At 32.1% G+C, this 21796-nt stretch overlaps 1 protein-coding gene across 4 annotated transcripts; it reads left to right on the top strand.

Annotated features, from left to right (window-relative positions):
* The first annotated feature begins 1711 nt into the window (after window positions 1-1711).
* EMF2 (VEFS-Box of polycomb protein) lies at window positions 1712-21796 on the top strand. 4 transcript variants are annotated; one of them, XM_085675846.1, is made up of 23 exons: window positions 1712-2021; window positions 2691-2817; window positions 2918-3041; window positions 3225-3280; window positions 3982-4087; window positions 4198-4363; window positions 4448-4525; window positions 10674-10807; window positions 10984-11046; window positions 11176-11297; window positions 13305-13337; window positions 13565-13596; window positions 14155-14207; window positions 14305-14358; window positions 14441-14500; window positions 15087-15133; window positions 15227-15336; window positions 18443-18572; window positions 19280-19325; window positions 20490-20573; window positions 20985-21064; window positions 21142-21231; window positions 21308-21796. In XM_085675846.1, the coding sequence occupies exons 2-23, from the start codon at window positions 2783-2785 to the stop codon at window positions 21426-21428; spliced, it is 1824 nt and encodes a 607-aa protein (XP_085531972.1). In that variant the 5' UTR covers window positions 1712-2021; window positions 2691-2782; the 3' UTR covers window positions 21429-21796. The 4 variants fall into 4 exon arrangements, with proteins under 4 accessions (XP_085531972.1, XP_027937255.2, XP_027937254.2 ...); XM_028081453.2 differs by having other exon boundaries at window positions 1713-2007; window positions 19277-19325; XM_028081452.2 differs by having other exon boundaries at window positions 1713-2021; window positions 19277-19325.

Genomic DNA, 21796 nt, shown 5'->3' with positions numbered 1-21796 from the left:
AATAAAATATTAAAAAATTAAATTATATATGTTTTCTATTTTTTTAAATTGTATACTTTTTAATATTTTCTTTAAAAAGTTTTTTTTATACAAATAAACATAAATATTTTACATTCATATTACTAACTTTTAACTTTACATTAAATTTCTTTTCAAATATTTTCACCTACAATCATAGTATTATTCAATTTTTTTTTATAACTTATTGAACAATTTTATTTTTATTACATAAATTATTTTAATCAAATAAGTATATGTTTGTCAAAAATAATTTAAAAAAAAACAAAGAAACCATAATTACAATATTTCATTATGATATTCTTTTATTATTATAATTACAATATATTTAAATTATCTTATTTATTACAATCACTCTTCAATTTTTTTATTCCGAATTAATTTATAAATATTAAATTAAATATATTTTTAAATTTATATTCACATCAATTTATAATTTTATTTAATTTTGTAAAATAATTTATTACAAATAAATATACAAATTTATAAAATCAGAAAAAAACATTGCAAATACTCCTTTCATAAAAAACAAAATTTTAGCAAAACAACCTACAAAATTACGAAAAAAAAATACGATGACAATTTGATATATCTGAAAACGAATTTTTATGTAAAGAGTAAAAGAGTCTATTTTAGATTTTTTTTATGGTCTATCCAAATCGATAAAGATTCAAAAATAGTTTATAATAGAACAAAAAAATATAATTATTTAACGTTTTAAATAAATTTGAATAATTATTCATTTATTTAACTGAACATTTCTTCGATAAATTATATTAAGTTTTTGTTAGATAATCTTAATAACCTTTTATTAACAATTCATATCAAACATAAACTAAGATGGTTAATAAGAAAAATAACATTTGATGTAAAATGACAATTTATAACAAAATTTTACATTAAAAATAAACTAACTTATTTCGCCAATAAATTAGATTCGTTATAAATTGTTGAGAAAAAAAAATGCTCAGTAATATTTTTAGTTTATGATTAATATAAATTGTTAGTGAAAAATGTAGACTATAAATCCTTTATAGAGAAATAATTAGTTTTTCATATTCGTTAAGTTAAACAATTATTATTTAGTTTTTGTGTCCTACATTTTTGTTTAAGTTGAATAGCTAGTTATCATATTCTAACTTTCATTTCACTTGTATTAATGTTAAATAATATGCTTCATTAATATTTGTTTATTTATTTATTTTTGAATTTGGTCTTATTTTTTAATAAGTTAATAAAATATTCGATCAAACTTTTTACTTTTTAAAACTGCAACCCTTGTTAGAATTGTTATCAAACAAATATTAATAAATTTAATTTTCTTATTATATAAACTTATAATCAACCATTAATAACAATTTGTAAAACTATTTATTTAATTTTTTCGAAAATGTCTTAATTTTTAAAATTAAGATACTTGATTGAATATTAAAAGAAAGGGTTACTTTATTTTTAAAATTTTAAAAGTTAATTCCATATGAAAAAGACTAAATGGAAGGAAATGAAAAGATGATAAAACTAAAAGGGTAATAAGTCTAGATAATCTTACATGTTATTAATTAACGAAAATAACGATTTTTGTTTTTAGTTATATTTTTGGATATTATTTTTGTGTTTTAATGCTTTCATTATTATATTATTTTTCTGTTGTATATAATAGTATTTTTTTTTATCTCACAGAGGGCTTTTGTGTTTGAAGTTTCTTACTTACCTCACTTGCATTTGTTTAAGTTTCCCAAACTCAGCAAAAAAATGTGTTTCTTTTGAGTATTAATCAGAGCGATAGAGAAAGAGACACACAGAGAACAACTTTGTTAGATTTTAATCATATTTCGAGAACATTCCATTTTCAATTTCGCGTCTTAATTTTTGGTTCAATTCTGAGGTTCGATATGAAATGAGCGATCACACTCGCAAACTTCACTTTTGGAGCACAGTTTTGAACCAATTTTGGATTCAATTGCTGCCATTTGCTCGGTTCGTGTCAAAGTGAGAACTTTGAGGTTTTTTTCTGTTACCCATTTGGTTTCTTGCTGGCAATATTATTGTATTTTTCGTTTCTTATCATTATGCTTACCAGAAAACCTCTCCTGGACATTCTCTGTTTTTTTGGTTCGTAGAACCCTTTATTTGTTTCTGATCCTTTTGTTTTATGTTCTTTATTTATTTTTCTTGTTTTGTGATCGATTTTTGTGCTGTACTTTGTTATTCCGTGCAACTGGATATGCCATCTTGTTTCCACAATGGGAGACACCTCTGAGGTTTCTTTTTCCCACGATTGGAGAAAACAAGGAGTTGGCCTGTGATTGGATTCCCTGCGCATGTGAAATATTACAAAAAAAAAGAGAGGAGAGTTTGGGAAAGTTTTGTGATTTTGATGATATCTTCATGTTCACGATTAAACAATTTCATTAAGTTTTCACTGTCATCCGCAAGGACATTTGGCCTCTTTCAACTCTTAATGAGCATAAAAGCAGGCACTCTACATTATATGTTACATGGAGTTTTTGTAATTTGGAGCATTTTTTCATTTATAAGCCCAGTGGTTTTCAACTTGATAAAAGAATGATTTTTTTTTTCTCACATGGTGATGTTCAGGTTTTGATGATTGAAATCTAATCCATTTATGTCTTCAATATTTGAATGATTTGTTGTGCCATTTTCGATTGCAGGTTTCTTACTAGCAAGAGAAAATATCAAGTTCTTAAACATTCGGAATTGCAGATAAATATTATATGTATCTGAGACTTGTTTGATAAGAAGAATGCCAGGCATTCCTGTTGCCGCTCGTGCAACCTCGTATATCCTCTTTCAGACAAATACTACCTTTTGTTAACTTTTAATTTTTACAAAAGAATTTTGTAACATAACTAGTAATTATATCTGTTTTTCCCTGCAGAAGCCACCATGATGCTTGTGAACATTTATCTGCGGAAGAGGAGCTTGCAGCTGAAGAGAGTCTTTCAATTTATTGCAAGCCCGTAGAATTTTACAATATTCTCCAGCGACGTGCCATGAGAAATGTACTCTATCTGATTGGCTAAAATTATCTACCTTTGTAAAAGTATTGTCATTATTTTTCGTTCTTTTAGAATGTGCGAGGCATAGGGCTAACTGTATTCTTGTTGGCTCTATTCTCATAATTTTTTCTTTCTATGAACTACTGGGGCATGTTGTATTGCTAATAGAATGTCTCTGTTATGCAGCCATTATTCCTTCAGAGATGTTTGCACTACCAGATAAAGGAAAAACACAAGAAGAGGTAAAAGTTTCGTATATAGTCTTCCTTCTCCAACTTGCTGTCTTTAACAATTGACATCATTTTGTCCATTTGTTCATACTTGCTTAATTCAGTTTAAAATTAAATAGAAAGATTTATTTAGTCATTGTTGACTGCTGAAATGAAACATCTTGTGATTGTGATTAATAACACGTGTGAAACTTGTGAATGGAGAAAGAATAAATGGGTATATGCTTGGTACTATAATAAAATATGGCAACGTAGGTCTTTATATAAAGAAGATGAGCGGACTTAATTGAGTGAACAAGTTTCTACTTGTACGCTAAGATTTTTGGATTTTATGATTCTAAAATGAATTAAGATTAGGATTATCAAATGAAGTAATTCTTGCAGATTTATGGAATCTGGCCTCAACAATGTATTTAGTAAACTTTTTCCTTTTGCCTTAGTGAATTTCTTATTTCTTCTTTTAAGATAAAAAAGATAAATCTAGTTCTGTTTGAGACTGTGATAATTACTTTTATGTCATCCTTGGAATTCCTTTTCTTTCTGTACGCTGGAGTTTGTTTATTCTTTCATATAAGCTCAAACTTTCTGTAATTTCTAGTGATTTCATGTGAGACATTGTTTTCAGTCTGTTTTATGTGAAAATAATTTAGTAATATATAATATATAAATATTGGTTTTAATATGCTAATGAGATATGATATTTGCATATTTAGAATACAAATGACAGTTTCCTTGATGCGGACTATTACGGAAAGTCAAAATGTGTTTCCCATGTCTATCTGTCTTGCAAGGCGGGTTTCTGATTATGGATCTTCAAGGGTAGGAATCCTGCTTCTAATAAGTTGATTCAATTACGATTCCTTAGTGTAAAATGCTGTATATCTAATAGTTATGTTATGACTTTTGTTTTACTCACCAAAAAAAAAAAGCAATCTGCCGTGTATCGAATCGGTCGAATGTTCATCTTTCGAAACTCCCCTGAAATTGATTTAAATACTCAAGTCCAAGCAAATTTTACTCTTCCTGAAGTCAACAAGTTAGCTGATGAAGCTAGATCTTGCTCACTTGATATCTTGTTTGTCAGCACTGCCACTGGTATGTATACGCATATGTTTTTCAACTGTGATGAAAAATTCTATAAATTTTGCTGTGTTCCTTATTATGACTATTTACTTGCAGTGAAAAACTCGAATATATCATCTGGAGTCAATTCAAACTCCATGCCTTCGGATACGAATCATCTAACTTTTTTTGAATGTGAGCTGTGCTTTAATTGTTAATTACTGTCAGACAAAATGATGGCTTTGATCTCCTTGTTACGTTGTTATTTGAGCCCCCTCTTGTTTTTTAAATATATTTACGTTGATGGGTATTGGCTCTGATGCTTCTTCTAGTGGGTCTCCTCAAACCCTTTACATTGCTTGTAAAGGCCCCTCACATGGAGTCCAGTTGGTGTACTGAAGCACATCTCATGGTCAATTGAAGTACTTCTAATTTACACTTCTGTATGCTTTTCTCTATTTTATTTGGCATCAGGTTGTTGGATGGTTGATCCTCTTTTATATATGTCCTTTCATTCACAATGAATTCATCATATAAAGTATTTATAACAAAAAAAGAGAATAGGAGTTCCCTAAAATATCTATGAATATAAATATCTAGTGCTACCCAAACCACAGTTGTCAGATTGGGAATCATATCAAGAATTGTTTGTCCCGATTAATCCAATTTTGAATCGTGGACCGTGAATCATAAGATATCATACATAAAGGGTCCATGGTTTCTTAAACATATAAAACATAGCAATGGAAGACTGTTAAGGAAGAATTCTTGACCCTTAATGAAGGTTTAATTAATTGTGAACTAATTCTAGGTGGTTCATTGACAGCTATAAAATTACATGCTTATCCCTCCTGCAAATGTACGATGGGGAGGCAATGTGTGCTTTCACCTGCAGCATTGTTTCCTCTATTGTGATCTAGTATACTCATTGTTTCCTCTTTCTAAATTTCAAACATGGTAGTAGAACCCGTGAGCAACCAAATGGTCAGAGATCCAATCTTTGTCATCTCATTCATAGTTGTTGAGAATAAAGAAAATAGAGTTTGAGATTAATCTTCTTTGTATATGAACCACACATAGGGTAATCTATTTATAATAGAGAGATGTATAATTAAAAAGAGTAACTGAAAATAAATAGAGTAAATAGAAGATATTGTTTGATATTGTGATTAACAATATCTAACAATATCTAAATTCCCCCTTAAGTTGGAGCATACAAATCGTATTTGCCAAGATTGTTACAAATATAATCAATTCTACGCCCCCGTAATGACTTAGTAAAAATATCTGTTAACTGATCACTTGAGTTAACAAACTCAGTCTTGATGTCTACAAACATGATATTTTCTCGAATGAAATGACAATCAATCTCAATGTGTTTGGTCCTCTCATGAAAGACAGGATTAGAGCTAATATGAAGAGCAACCTGATTGTCACACAAAAGTGTCATTTGAGTAACATCTCCAAATTGTAACTCTTTAAGTAATTGCTTGAGCCAAACAAGTTCACAGGCAGCTGAGGTCATAACTCTATATTCTGCTTCTGCACTGGATCTTGTTACAACACTCTGTTTCTTACTTTTCCACGAGATCAAGTTACCACCAATGGAGACACAATACCCAAATGTAGATCTTCTATCAGAAGGAGATCCTGCCCAATCAGCATCTGAATAGCAAACAACTCTTGTATGGTTGTTAGAACCATATAACAATCCTTTTCGAGGAGATCTTTTAATATATTTCAAGATACGAATGACTGCATTCCAATGATCTTCACATGGAGAATTAAGAAATTGGCTTACTACATTGACTGCAAAGGAAATGTCAGGACGAGTAACGGTAAGATAATTCAATTTTCCAACCAATCTTCTATACTACTCATGATTAGATATAGGCTCCCCCCGATTTGGTAGAAGTTTAGTATTGAGATCCATGAGTGTATCAACAGACTTTGAACTCACCAATCCAGTTTCCTCCGAATATCCATGACATACTTCCTCTGAGATATAACAATACCATCATTGGACTGTGCCACCTCAATATCCAAGAAATATCTGAGTTTGCCAAGATCTTTTGTCTAAAAATGGTCACAGAGAAGTTGTTTCAACTGAGAGATGCCATGGTTGTTACTTCCTATAAGAAAGATGTCATCAACATATAGTATCAAGTAAACACATCCAGCACTCGAGTGTTGATAAAAGACAGAATGATCTGCTTCACAACAAGTCATACCAAATTGTTGAACAACATTGCTAAACTTTCCAAACTAGGCCCTAGAGATTGTTTTAGGCCATATAGGGATTTGTGAAGACGACATACCATCCCAAAAGACTTCTCTTGAGTAACAAACCCAGGAGGTTGCTCCATATAGATTTCTTCTTTCAAATCACCATTGAAGAAAACATTTTTAACATCCAGTTAATAAAGAGGCCATGGTATCAAAGCCATTGTTTAAAAAATTTTAAAGTCTATCCTAGCAAACTTTCTTAAACATTCTGTTCCACCCGCTATCTTCGGCCGCTATCGGACCACCCATTTCTAGTCCCACGCACGAGATGAATATATCTCGGCGTGAGGGGGTGTGTTGGAAGTCTCACATCAACTAGAGATAAGGCAATTTCACAATATATAAGTGGGGTGCACACCTCACCTTAAAAGCCAGTTTTGTGGGATTGAGTTAGGCTTAAAATCCAGTTCTAACCAGGCTCTGATACCATGTTGAGAATAAAGAAAATAGGGTTTGAGATTAATCTCCCTTGTGTATAAACCACACATAAGGTAATCTATTTATAATAGAGGTACAATTAAAAAGAGTAACTGAAAATAAATAGAGTAAATAGAAGATATTGTTTGATATTGTGATTAACAATATCTAACAATATCTTAATAATATCAAACAATATCTAAAAAATATCTAACAATAATCAAACTATAATTTTGGTTCTTGACACCAAACTTTTACTGACTTGCACCAGAAACCAAAGCAAGGATGAGTTGCTTCTTGACAATATTATTAGTATCAACCTTGATTTTTGTTGTGAACCAATAACCTTTAGTTTTGTTACGACCCAATAAAATGACTTGCTGTAAATCATACTACCTAGAAATTAAGGAATTTTGAAAATCATAAGATGGAATGTCTAGTGATTTCTGATATTTTAAAGTCTACTTGTCCATTGAAATTATACTCTTTAGGTAATGAAGGGAAAAAAGAAATAGATTCTAACTAATTAGATATTTTATTGATAAGGTGTGTGGATAACTTGATACCAAATACATGCCCAATGGCCTTATTTGATATAGTAACAATTAGGTCAAGTCTGTAAGACAAGCCAAAGTCCACTTCTTAACAATTACCATCCAAGAATAGGAGCACCTTGTCCTTGACCTTGAGATCCTCCTTCCACATCTTCAGAAACACATCAATCACTAATTGCATGCGATAAATTGAACCCTTTTTCCTCTCAGTTTCCTTGACTTCTTGATGAACCTAACACATGCTTGCTAAGAATTGGGGATAACCATTTTGTGAAAGTACCACAAATTGGTATGCAAGTTACCAACTTGCGATTTGTAGGGGTGAGGAGTGAATTATGTTTCTATGCTACTAGCACCTTATTAAATACAGAAATAAATTAGGAACCATTTGAATATGAAATAACAAGGATTACTTTTTCAGTTGGATGGATGGAATTGTTCATTCCACAGTATATTCTAAATATCACGGAAGATTATGAAAACTTAAATATTTAATTGTACAATAAAAGATGATATGAAATATTTTATAGATATTTTACATTTCTCTTTGTGCTTCATTTTACTAAGCTTAAGATTGTTACAAACATGCACTTAAATAAAATAGCATATGAAGTTGGTTCAATAAACCTCCGGGGTAAACTATGTAGAGATGCTGAAGAAATTGGAGGGATGAACATTATTGAAAAGATAACATAGAAAGATAGGTGAAATAATCATTGTTGTGAAGATTTGGTCATATTTCCTGGCATGTTATTGTACTCTAAAATAACTAAAACTTCTCCAAATGCTTCAAACAATAAAAAACCCAGAAACTCAATGAACCTAGAAATTAAAATTGATGTTGGTGTGAATCGCAAAATAACATTGGTCACTGTTGGAATGGTTGTTGGTGGCAAGAGAAGTTGCAATTTGTTGAGAAGTCCCATATTGTTTGCCTCAATTATTGGGTGCAATTTATGTATATATGCTGGGTGGCTTCACTTGATGCTAATTGATTTTAAGATAGAATCAACAAGAATTAAAACTTCTCATGCTTCAACCAAGAGAAAAATCTTTAATAAACCCAGAAGTTAAATTTGATGCTGGTGCGAGTCTCAATCAATTTTAGTCATCATTTGAGTGGTTGATGGTGGCAAGAGCAGTCACAATTTTTTGAGAGGTACCACATTGCTTTTGTCAATTATTGAGTACTTGTTGGGCAGCTTCACTTAAAGCTAATAGGTTTTAAGATAGAATTATTAGAGCCTATTATTAAATATAGTGAAAATAGGTTTGGGATTAATCTTCCTTGTGTGGAAAATACACATAGAGTGTTGTATTTATAATAAAGAAAATATGGGCTAAGCCTAAAATACACATAAAGAATAATAACAAATGAAACTGAAAATAAAGATAGAGATAAGATATCTAATGATCTATCTAACACCTATAAACTGTTTTTGTTGCTTTTGTGTTTTTAACATGGATAACAAAGATGGATATTATTGACCTCAATTAGTGGGGTGTGGTTTATATACTTGTTGGACAACTTTACTTATTATAATTAGTTTTAAGATGGAATCTAACATAGTGGGTAAGAAGCATACTTTTGGTATGCCCCAGTCTTTTCAATCTCACTCTTAATGTTATGCTATCTTCAAGAAATGAACAGTTAAAAAAGGCTGCCTAGTGCTCAAGGCTCCTTCAAAGAGGGTATAAGGAGGCAAATTGGGTGTGGTTTATACATTTGTTAACAATTTTACTTGATATCAATTAGTTTTAAGATGGGATCTAACTAAGAAGCGTAAATTGGGTATGGGCCATTCTTTTCATTCTCACTCTTAATGCTATGCCAGCAATGGAAAATGAGCAGTTACAAGGGCAACCCAGTGTACAAGGCTCCTGAAATTGGGTCTAAGAAGGGGGGTGCATGCAACCTCTCTTCGTCTATGCAAGCAAAGAGTTTTTTTGGAGATTTGCACCTGTGATCTTCACATTTGGAGGGAACAAAGTTACCATGTAATGAACCTTTCCCTCCTTGCATTTATAATACCTGAAAAGGGAAGAAATTCAGCAAGGAAGGAGATCTGATAAGAACATAGGGAGAAAAGAAGAAAAAATCACAAAGCAAAACACATTAGTCAATCTTAAAAGTTAACTCATTGGGGTAGAATTGCCCAAGTATTACAAGGACTATTTTGCCCATATTCTTAGCTGTTGGGGAACATTTTAATAACTATGGAGACAAGGCATTGTTGTAGTGGAGTTACGTATTTTTGTGAACTAAGGTAATGTCAAAGGATCCCCAATGCCAAAGCCAGCTACTTGTTATGCAGAGGTTTGGGGGAGGGTCATTGTATGCAGTCTTATCCTTGCATTCATAATACTTGAAAAAGGGAAGAAATTCGGCAAGGATGGATATTTTGTTGGAACATACAAAGAAAAGAAAAAGGCCACAAAGCAAAACATATTAGTCAATCTCAAAAGTTAATTCTTTGGGGGAATTGCTTATGTATTATAAGGACTATTTTGCCTATATGCCTAGCTGGTGGGCAACATTTTAACAATAACTATGGAGATCAGGCTTTGTTGTAGTGGAGTTACATATTTTTTGAACTGGGTGACATAATGGTGACAGGAAGATGGTGTTGTCGTTCTGATATCATGTTGTAATTATTGGATTAGGGAGTGAACTCTGAAAGTAGGAAAGTAAAAGAAAGAATAAATTATTAGATTGATATGCTGTTTTGACAATGTTACACAAAATACTGATCCAGGTCGTATTTGTACTAATAACTAGACCAAGACAGGGATGGTATTACAATCCACTAATACAATAAACCTAAGAACACTCCCTCTTTAAATAAGGTGAAAATCTTTGAAATGTAATGAATAGTCCTAGGATTAATTTCTTTTACAGTTACCTAATTGATTCTTTTGTATTTTCTACAAATTGTGTAACATATTCTAAAATAGTCAAATATGCAATAAACTTTATGACGTATTTTATAGATATTCTAGCTCTAACCATGGATTAATTTTTCCAAATGATTTTTTAATGCATGCTGGAATTCCTTTTTCAATTTTCTTCATTCTGTGGTTGACAGCTGGAGAGTACTGCCTTTGGGGGAAAGTGTCTTTAGAATCACTTTATATGGCTTGGGATTGTTTTCCAAATTTTCGTTTGGGACAGCGAGCAGAGATTATGTCAACTGTGGATTTGCTTCCATGTATTCTGAAGGTACAATGATTAACACAGCTTCTTTGGGTAGAAAACATTTTCATTACTCTGCTTCCTTTTTGGTTATTTAATGTTATGCTATGCATGAACACTTTATTTTTGTTCTAAGAATTCATTTAAACTACTATTATCATTTTTGGTAGATGTACTAGTTCACAACTTCCTTTATGATGCAGTCAGATTTTAAAAACGACGACAGAAGAGTATCCATTCAAGTTCCTTCTAATTTCGAGAATATGGTCAGTTCTTGCTTTAAAGTCATTTCCTACTGTTGCAAGAAATTCACACAAACCTCATAGTAGTTAGATATAAAATGAAGAGTTTGTTTTAACTGCCTTTTGTCTTTCCTGTTCTTGGGATTTCTAAAGAGTGCATCAAAACAAGTACAAATCACAATTTCTGCGGAAGAGTTTGGGGCCAAAGAAAAATCTCCCTGTATTTCGTACACAGGCAGTGAAGTACCGTCCTCATCATTGTCTCACTTGATTGGGTAAATTTTATTTTCTCATCTGAATCTATTAGCAATTCAATCATTATAGTTGGAAAGCTTGTGATTTCTCTGTTTCTATTAACGTTTTCTTATAAAATTAAAAAAGATACATAGTGACTTGGATATTGTTGCATATTGTAATTAGCTTTTAGATTTGTGTACTTGGCCACTTGCTCATAAGTAATTTATTGTATCTTCCTTCCTTGCAAGTTCTGTACGTAGTTGCTCTACAACTACCAATTTTCTTGGCATCTAACTTATGTCTATGGCTCCATCCACAATTTAATGGATGCAGCCTTGGGGCCCTTCCGTGCTTAGCCAACCTTATGCAAGGTTATTTCCCTTAGCCACCGTCTATCCAGCATTTTCCTTTGGCACCTGTATACTGCTGGTGGTACCCATCCCACCATTAATCAGTTCCCTAACTCTTGAGCAACACATCATATTACACCTTATGCTGAGAATGTTCAATAATATACCCCAATGAATGTTTGGATCAAGTTAAAGTTAGCAATGGCAAATGGTTACACCTAAAATCCACGGGTTCCTTAACTTTTCATTCTTCGTCTTTTGTACTGTATCAGTGGTTTAGCACCTTACAGGTCAGTTTCTTCCCAAAGTTTCAAATCCGGGAGACAAATGTGATATCTATATTACTATCTTGCAATTCTCACTATGATTGAGGTGCAGCCAAGAAGGAAGCTGACAGAGTTGAGCGCAGCAGTGGATGCTCATGAGGATGGAAGTTATTGGGATCTTGACATGGCAGTACTTGTTGCTGCAGTTATCAGTCTCAGATAGTGGCATGGAGCAGCCGATCCAAACACCCTATAGCCGGACAGTTGCTATTGTGAAATTGTTTATATATAACTTAAATATTCATATCACATGTAAATAAAAAAAAATTACCCAAAATTAGAGATATTCATAATTAATAATTAATTTGTAACTTTGAGCCAAAAACAAGTTAATTACAGCAGTCGAGTAATATGCAGTGATATGAAAGAAAAAAAAACAGACATGCTGAAGAAAAAGAATTGAACAGAACATAGACCCCTTCTTTGACACGGATAGAACAGATCCCAAAGAATTTGAAAAAGAGAGTAGAGACTACACAATGTTGTGCTAGAGTTCCACAAGCTGGGGTTTACTATGTGGCTGCTGCTGTACAGGACACAGTATAGAACTGGGAAATGGGTAGAAAATGCGTTCAGATCAGAAAAAATTGCTTTAGAAATCTTGGTCCTTGCCAGAAGGGGAAGCATAGGGTTTTGTATCTGATAAATGAAAGAAGGGGTGGAATCGCAAGATTTCCTCCCTAAAGTTGCTCAAACAATAATATCGTGTTCTCTGACCTGGTGAGAATAGTGCCTGAGATGGTTGTTTTGGAAATCCAAAGGTGCCGATTCATTTTGGCTTGTGGTATGGTATTCAGTTATTAGCCTTGAATGCTAATTAAAGATATGATCTTTTATGTTTCCCTTAATTTGGAAACATGTATTTGTTTGTCTTTTAGCAGTGAGATAAATATTTTTGAGTTGTTGTTTTGGTTTTAAATGAATTTTGGATGTGCTCCTGGAGCTTGAGCAATTACTTGTTACTAGCTTTACAAGTTTTGGATGGAGTAAGGAGGCTAAAGCTTTTTGACAGTGCACGAATTCTGTTGTCCTCTGGTGTCTCACTGGAGTGAAATGCTCTCTGGCCTTTGGGATCTGAGATAAAATCTTTTACGTACTATCCTTAGCTTGACTATATATTTTAATATCATTGGTGGGCATGCTGATCTTGGTAACTTTTATTAGTCATTGTCCATCACTGTTTGTTCTCCTCTGTTGCTTTGTTTAAGAGAATATTTTATACTTATTTTATTGCCAAAATAAAAAAAAAGAAGAAGGAAAGATTACCTTATACTCATTTTAAAACAACAGAGAAGTAATGACACTGTTATTTAATTTTATTAAATAAATTTGGTGCACATTTTAACTACAAGCTGTTTGTGTTGTCCAGGTTGAGGGAAGGAAATGTCATGTTTAATTACAGGTATCACTTTTTAACTTTTCAGTGCTCTTATTTGATTTGTATGAGTTTATTATGATCATGGATTTCCTCTAAAGTCTAAAGGGGTTGTTTTGGTCAAGATATGCTGAGGGATTTGAGAACTTTTTCTTTTTTTTCTGAACACCATGTTTCCTTTGTTGTTAGAAAAAAATGATTATTCATGTACTATTTTTCTTAATGAGCCCTTTTTTTAATTAAAAATATTTCAGGTATTACAATAATAAGTTACAGAGGACAGAAGGTAATGTAAATATTATTCTGTCTCTCATTTTAAAATGTGATTGCTTTCTTTTCTTTATCGAGTTATTAATGTATTTTTTATGATCATTTGAAAATTGTTGAAAGAGAGAAAAATAGAGGGTGGAGATATAGAGGGCTATGTAAGGTGGTCATAATGAGGGAATAAATGTAATTAAATATGTGCATAAAGAAAAGATCCACAAGCTTCATATTTTGCTCATTTTACAGCGCTCTACCTAAAAATGATGAAAGGATATCTATCATTCCTAACATTGTAGTAAGATTTCAGAGTCATTTCATGGATAGCCCATTAGTTAGAACATCCCATACTATGTTTATTTATTATTAGTTTGTTTGTATACGGCTTATTCTAGGAGTAGTCACACAATAAAATATATGTATAGAAAAGACTTCTAGGTTATGGTTTTGTATCATATTACATATATATTATTTAGATGTGACCAATTATAGTTCCTATTTATCGTCACATGCCTAGTTTTGAATGTCTATGGGTTATTGTATCTTACAATGTTTCTTCGAACATAATGTTTGATTGCAGTCACCGAAGATTTCACTTGTCCATTCTGTTTGGTCAAATGTTCTAGTTTTAAGGTTAAAACTTTCTTCTTTTAAATCAATACTTTTCCTATATGCCTGCCTATATGATGTTGAAACATGTTTCTAATGCTTCTGACATGATCTTTTCTAGGGTCTAAGATGTCATTTGTCCTCGTCACATGATCTCTTCAACTTTGAATTTTGGGTTAGTTGTCTTTAAATCTCTTGCTGGCATTCTATTCAGTGAGCTGTACTGAACCATCTGTAATCAAGTACATAATTTGTAGGTATCGGATGAGTGTCATGCTGTAAATGTGACTGTGAAGAATGATATCTCGAGATCAGAGGTAAGGATAGTTTCTGCTCAATTACTTTATTCATAAACATTATATTATATTTAATATATCTAATTTGTTATGCTTTCTCTATTACAAACTAATGCTTCTTAGACGCTTGGGAAGATATATCTCTCATTTGGGACCTCTAATTTGTTCTTGGACATTATTGACTCTGATTTTGGGCCTTATTTATCTCTTATTCATTTTTTTATTCATATAGAAGTTTAATAAAAATGCTGGCTCATTTCTCCTTGTTATTTTTCTTTTCAAAATCTTTCTGTTCTTCTATCAATTGATTGAGTCCAATCAGATTCACTTTTGAGCTAAAAAAATACTAGATTTCAAATAATCCATTTGGGTTAATTTGAGTTTTCTCTTCACATGACAAAACCACTTTAGATTTCTGTCATCTTCTCTTTAAAAATTGCTACACCAACTTTCTTGTAGATACCTTTGTTTCTAAATTTGTCTTACATTTGCGTGCATGCATCTCAACATTTGCTACCATAGTCACTGCCAGCTTATTGCTGTGAGCTAGTCTTCCTCTTTCTGTTTGAGAGGCACTCTATCATCTCAAACACTATCTTTTGTTCAGATTGTTGCTGATAATGTTGATCCAAGAGTGCAAACATTTTTCTATTGGTAAGCTATTTTGCCTCTTCTATTCTTTTTTGGCTTCCGATTGCTTTCATGACATGCTATGAGATTCAGATGGCATACCATGTCTATATGCAGTGGAAAGCCCCTTAAGCGTAGGACACCAAAGGACCTATCTTCTAAAAATGCAGTAGGCTTAGAGTCTGCCTTTCCTGCAGGAGAGGCTGATATTTTGGAGAAGGATGATGGTATGTGTTAAAATTATGATTGTTATTGGATTGTACAGCTTTCATAAAACTGTTGTTTGGGTGTATGTATCTAGTCTAAGGGTTTGAGTGTTATAGGATATAACTTTTCCTTCTATTTTACTCTTCTCTTTATATTTATATATATATATATATATATATATATATATATATATATATATATATGTATGTATGTATACACACACATACATACACATACACACACACGCACATAAACACACATCAGCTGAGCAGGACACTCACTGAGTTTTTAATCATATCCAATTTCAAGTTGGTATCTAGAGCCTTGTTGCCAGACCGCCATTTTTTCTGTCTCTGGCCATCATTAGACGCTGCCAGTGTTGTTTTGTCTGACTAAGTCAAGGTTAGCCACACCTCTAGGAGTGATACCCTACCCCGGTGGTCGCATGACTAAAATCTTCACAATGTGCTGGCCTTTGTCAGCTGGTCAATGGATGTGTGGGTTCCAAACCCCATCTTCCCGGTGTTAGAATCATACAAGACCACAGACCACTGCCGTTCATCTTGTTGAGACCTTTTGGGCATGTTTCTGCTATCTTGCTATTTCCATGTACTTAGATAGCTGGTCAAGCCTCTCTCCTCATGACTTAAGGTTCTTTTCTCTTTCTCAAACCTGTTTGTGTTGTAGCTTTATATCTGGAATGACTTGTATATTTCTACTCCTTAACATTACCTCAACAAAACTCAATTGGGAAGAACTACTTATCTTGGAAAAGGAAGTCAGTGCTGTTCCAACTGAAGATAACTCTCACTGGCAGAAATTAAACTTCCAATTACATGTTTTATGACAGTAAGTCGAATAGGATGTCTTAGAAATACTCAGATATTTTTTAAGACAAGCTTCTTTTATGTAAGAAGGCATAAAATATTTTTGCTAATGACATTCAACATCTTGTTGATGTAACTCAACTGGCCTCTCTAGTGTAGACCAATTATGATATGATCTCACATATAGCAAAAGCTTGGGCTACAGTAGAAGAACCAAAAGAGATTTCTTGTGGATGATTCGTGGGAGTATATTAACAAAAAAACTTGATAAATTATACATGGTCATAACTTTGAGAAGTCTACACAAATTTTGATCATGTACTTGGATCAAATTTTAGTTGGTGGCAACATTCTTTCAAATGGATATCTTAATCACTAAATGTCTTCATGTTCCTACCTTGTTGAAAGATGAAAATCCAGTTGAAGTTATTGAAACATTAACAATGGTAGCACCACAAGGAAGAGGAGATCATAGCAATCGAGGAGGTCATGGTGGATGTCCTCATTGCACTTACTGCAAAAGAATGGCTCATAACCGGAAGAGTTGCTACTCCTTGTATGGTTCTCTACACAAGGCCACCCATGTGTCTAAATTTGAAAAAGGAGAGTCTAAGTCCTTTGATGAGGAGTACCAAGAGTATTTGGGACTTAATTTGAAAAATTTAACCATCACTGTCAATCTTCCTCCGTACCAATTGTTTCAATAATAACTTGTATTTCTCAATTTGTGGAAGGTCAAGGTCCATGGATACTTGACTTAGGTTCTCTGACTATATTTCTAGTAATAGCTTTTCATTATCATTATCACTAAAGAAACTCCTCAGCTTCTACTTGCAGTCAATGGATTCAAAGTTGCATCTCAAATAATTGATCAAGTTCCCTTATCTCCTATAAACCTTAATTTTGTCTTGTACATGTTGGGTATGTGGAGTCTGAAGGGTTTATTGGGCCTGGCCCATATACTTACTCTATTTTTTATAAATACTCGTATAATTGTAAACCTAATTTATCAATCAAAAATACCATCCCTTTCTATATCTTACATCTATAGTCTTTTTTCCCTGGTGTATCTCTTTCACATTTAAGAAAAGTCTGGAATCTTGGTTTATTAATTGGTGGAATACTAGTGCAGTCGGCTGTGGACGTAGGTCATTTTGATTGAATCACGTAAATCTTTTATGTTCTTTTTATTTTACTTTCGTCTTGTAATTGCTCGTGTGCGTGTGCATTTGCGATCCCTAATTGTACATATCACCCTGGTCTTATAGTATAGTCTCTCTCGGCCAATTAATTTGCTCTTTAAATTGTTATGTAATCTTTGATGCTAATTCCTTTGTTATACAAAAACATGGTATGAGTCATCCAATTGCCAAAGACCTGAATCACGAAGACCCAGCGTACTTTTTTCCATTTCTTCCTCACTATACCCATTCCATTTTTTCTTATAACTTTCTTTGTATCGAAAAATTTAAATCTACTAGTGACTTGCTCCTTGGCTACTGAGGGCCATAGACTTTTTTATAATTAATCAGTAGTTAATAAAATTTTGATATGTTTGATGTTTACTGTGGAATATATTGTGATATAAACTAAAACACAAAGTATTAAAATTACTTAATATAAACTTTAATTATTAATTGCTATGTAAAATAATTTACTGTCATATATAATTAAAAAGTTATGAAAATATAACTAAGATTGAATTACATTTTTAATAAAATTATAAAATAAAAGTACATGGAAGGAAAATCATATGATTTTTATATCACAAAAGGATTGTCATAATGTGCTAAAATAAATTTAAATGACAAATTTTCCCTTTATTTACTCAATTTACATGCAAGTACTAAATTATGTTAATAATCTTAAATTGAAAATCCAAACAAGTGTAATAACTTTGTATAATTGTAAAAGTTTGTTAGAATTAATTGGATTTGTATTTTTTAGATGTCCTTCAAAGAGTGTTAGAATATTTTCATTATAGTTCTTTTAAACATAAGAAAAATAAGTCAAACTTATTCATGTGATTGTTAAAAATTTAATTATTATGTAAATCAAAAGTAAACTGTGCAACGCATGAAACAGAGTATCTTTATCTAATCTAGACTTAAACTTTTGCAATGAGGCTCTGTTTTGTCATATTTATGTCAAAAGGCTTATTAATTGCTTTTCCTAATACGGTCATCGTTTTATTTTTTTCATATTTCTTGAGTTGTGATTCTTGCTCCAAGATGTTGCATTAGTGATGCCAGCATGTTACTGTGTTAGGAATATGTTACATGCTGCTGTGACATTGCAGGGATTTCTGCCACAATTATTAGATCACATCCTGATCGAGACTCTGTCCAGTCAATGTCAGACTGTGATCAAGCAGTGCTTCAGTTTGCCAAGACTAGGAAGTTGTCAATTGAGTCTTCTGACTCACGAAAGTATGTTCTACAGGCTTGTTTCTCTATTCTTGGAAAACAAAACGGAGGATATTACATTAGGAAACTTTTTGATGCCCAATTACAGGGGATATCCTTGTAAATGCAATGCTAAAATGTTCCTGAAATGAAAGCTTTCCAAACAAAAATGTTTTTTATGTTTCAAATTGTAATGATATTTTTTAGTAATAATTTACTTACATATCATAGATACAGATGTAAACCTAATAGATCAATTAGGCTAAATGGTTAAATATAAATTTCTTGTTCAATGTTAGAATTATTTTGATCAGTTAAATGATATGACAAATTTATGGGTTGGTTTAGCTTATTAAAATGTCTCATTTAGGATGCTTATATTTGACAGGTTTATGATTTGATTATTTGGGTGTACTTTTTATGTATTTGTGTCAATTAATAAGCAATATCTTGATTTTTACCACTTTATTAATCCAACAACATTTGTAGGTTGAATGTATTTGATATTATTACATATAATCATGTTATTATGGTATCAAAATGTTCTTCATATGTGATTCTTGGACTGGTTTAGAGATGAATGTGACTTTATTGAAATTTATAGACTTTCCTCTCATTGGTAGTGTCGGAATATTTAGCAAATATCCAATTTTACTAATGATTATCATATCTTTAATATGTGTAATCTTTATGGTCACTCATCTGACATTATTTTGAAAACATTTCAGCAGTGCCCTCTTAAAGAAACGACAGTTTTTTCATTCTCACAAAGCTCAGGTAAAACCCTCTATTTTTATATTATGATTTTGTACTTTTTATCACTGTTTCTTGCTATATTAATTGCTGCAAAATATTGGACTTAGTTTAGAAAGGGGAGTTTATCACCTGCCTCTTCTCTTTAAATATATGATCTGACTCTTCTGATGTGGAGTTTAGAAACGACTGTGTTTTATTATATATATATATATATATATATATATATATATATATATATATATATATATATATATATATATATATATATATATATATATATAACAGGGAATGAGAAAACATCTCGAAGGAGGATATGAAATCGTCTAAAATATGAAATTGGAAAGAAAACAGCCAGTCAAGTTGGCTTAAATATGTACTAAAATTCTCATTTCTTTCCATTACGGAAATAAATTCTCATAAAGCATCTGTGAACGTAATAATAGGAAAAGGCCATAAACACAAATTTATATAGGCGTGATTTCAGATCTCAATATTTTAAAATTTGGGTTAGCTTTGCTTGACTTGTGAAACACATCTGCACTTGACATTATCCATTAAAATAATAAAATTGAAGGTTTTCATTTCTGCTGAATGGGGAGCTGCTTAAATTCAGTGGTGGTTGAATTAGTACAATTTAGAAAAGTATCATAAATTGGGTACTAGTTCTTTGTGAACGTGGTTTTTGTTATGATATTATTACAACACAACAACAATGCATAATTATGAGCTCTATTGAATTATTTCGTATTGCTAGTTATACAGACTTGCTTTGTTTAATAAAATTACTACTGCTAGGTCATTAGTTTCTGCTTGGTTGTATTTGTTAGAAGGTCTCCGTTTTTGTGGTCTCTTTTTGTTGTGGGTTTTCTTAATTACATCCTAGATCGTGTTAAATACTGTATCATGTAGATAAATGACGTAAGTAGTGTTTATAAGTGTTGGGTAATTCTCATCTTATAATTAGGTCATTTGGTTGAGTTAGATTCTAATCTCAGATTCTGGTGGTCATCACTCTATGGTGGCATGATGCTTCTTGAACAACATTTTTTGCTGTTGAAAGATTTTATTGTTTCTTAACAAAGTTTCTTGTCCAGTATTATTGGATTAGTTATATTTAGTTTTTATTTCTGTTGGCATCATATGCTTTGTTGCTAATTTTTTTTTTTTTTTTACTTTTGCTTAAAGCCAATGACAATTGAACAAGTTCTATCAGATAAAGATAGCGAAGATGAAGTTGATGACGATGTTGCTGATTTTGAAGATAGAAGGGTATGTTTGGTTATATAAATTTTTTGTTTTATTTTCTAAAATTATTGTAGAGTGATTTCTATTAATTATTTGTAAGCCCAACTTGCATATACCCTTAACCTCTTTCTTCTTTCTCATAAACTTTATTTGTAAGCCCAACTGTCATAGGTCCAGTCAATGACAAATCTAAAACTTTAAGTCTGTGGAGACAATTAGAAATTATTTTGGTCTCAATCTAACAACCCTTTAAAGTAAAAGTAATAAGATATTTGGTAATCATTTACAAAAATTAGGGGTGTGCTTGTCCATTCTCGTATACACGTAGGTTTGTCACTACGTCCCGCAGAGATCAACATAGGATTAGGTTGAGGCATGGCCAGGGATTACGAAATGTGTGTTGCAGCTCTTACTATTGGTATTGATATGTTGCAGATGCTTGAAAATTTCGTTGACGTGAGCAAGGATGAGAAGAATTTCATGCACATGTGGAACTCGTTTGTTCGGAAGCATCGGTAAATCCTTGTTTTCTACTGAATATAGGTTTGATTAATAGTTTGTTGATTCAATTATTTTGTTGCGGTGGTGGCAGTGTGATTGCAGATGGTCACATTTCATGGGCATGTGAAGCTTTCTCCAAATTGCATGCACCTGAGTTTCTTCGGTCACGCTCACTGGCCGGGTAACTGCTTTTTCTCGTCTTTGGAATTTATACCTTACTATGTGGCTATAATTGTAAAACCCTTTTTTCTTGGCAGGTGTTGGAGAATATTTATGGTGAAATTATACAATCATGGTCTTCTAGATGCTCGAACCATGAATGACTGTAATATTATTCTTGAGCACCACCATAAGGAGAATTCAGACCCCAATAGCTAAAGAAAAAACCCTTGATTGAAGAAAGTGATGGCAAAGAGCAAGGACCTTTTGGTTTTGGTTTTGGATTTGGTTTTTTCCCTTCACAAGCTACAAATAGTAAGGGTTTCAATTTTACAATTTGCTATTGTGGGGTACTGTTGTTGAGGGATAAAGTTTTGCATCCCTCGGGCATTGAACCGAGGAAAATTCTAAGCAAAGACATCATTATTTCTGCATTCTGCTTTTTTTTATTCCCTTCATCACATCATATTACAACTCTGATTCCGGGAGTTATGTGTAAAAATATTTAATTCATGTTTCGACTTACAAATTGTGAAGTGTTGTGAATTTTAATGAAAATTTATGATGAAGAAAGATTAATAGGAAAA

This window comes from Vigna unguiculata, chromosome 7, assembly GCF_037176805.1.
Source record: "Vigna unguiculata cultivar grain cowpea cultivar isolate G323 ecotype 2 chromosome 7, ASM3717680v1, whole genome shotgun sequence".
NCBI classification, from domain to species: domain Eukaryota; kingdom Viridiplantae; phylum Streptophyta; class Magnoliopsida; order Fabales; family Fabaceae; genus Vigna; species Vigna unguiculata.
This window is presented reverse-complemented; position numbering and strand designations above follow the sequence as displayed.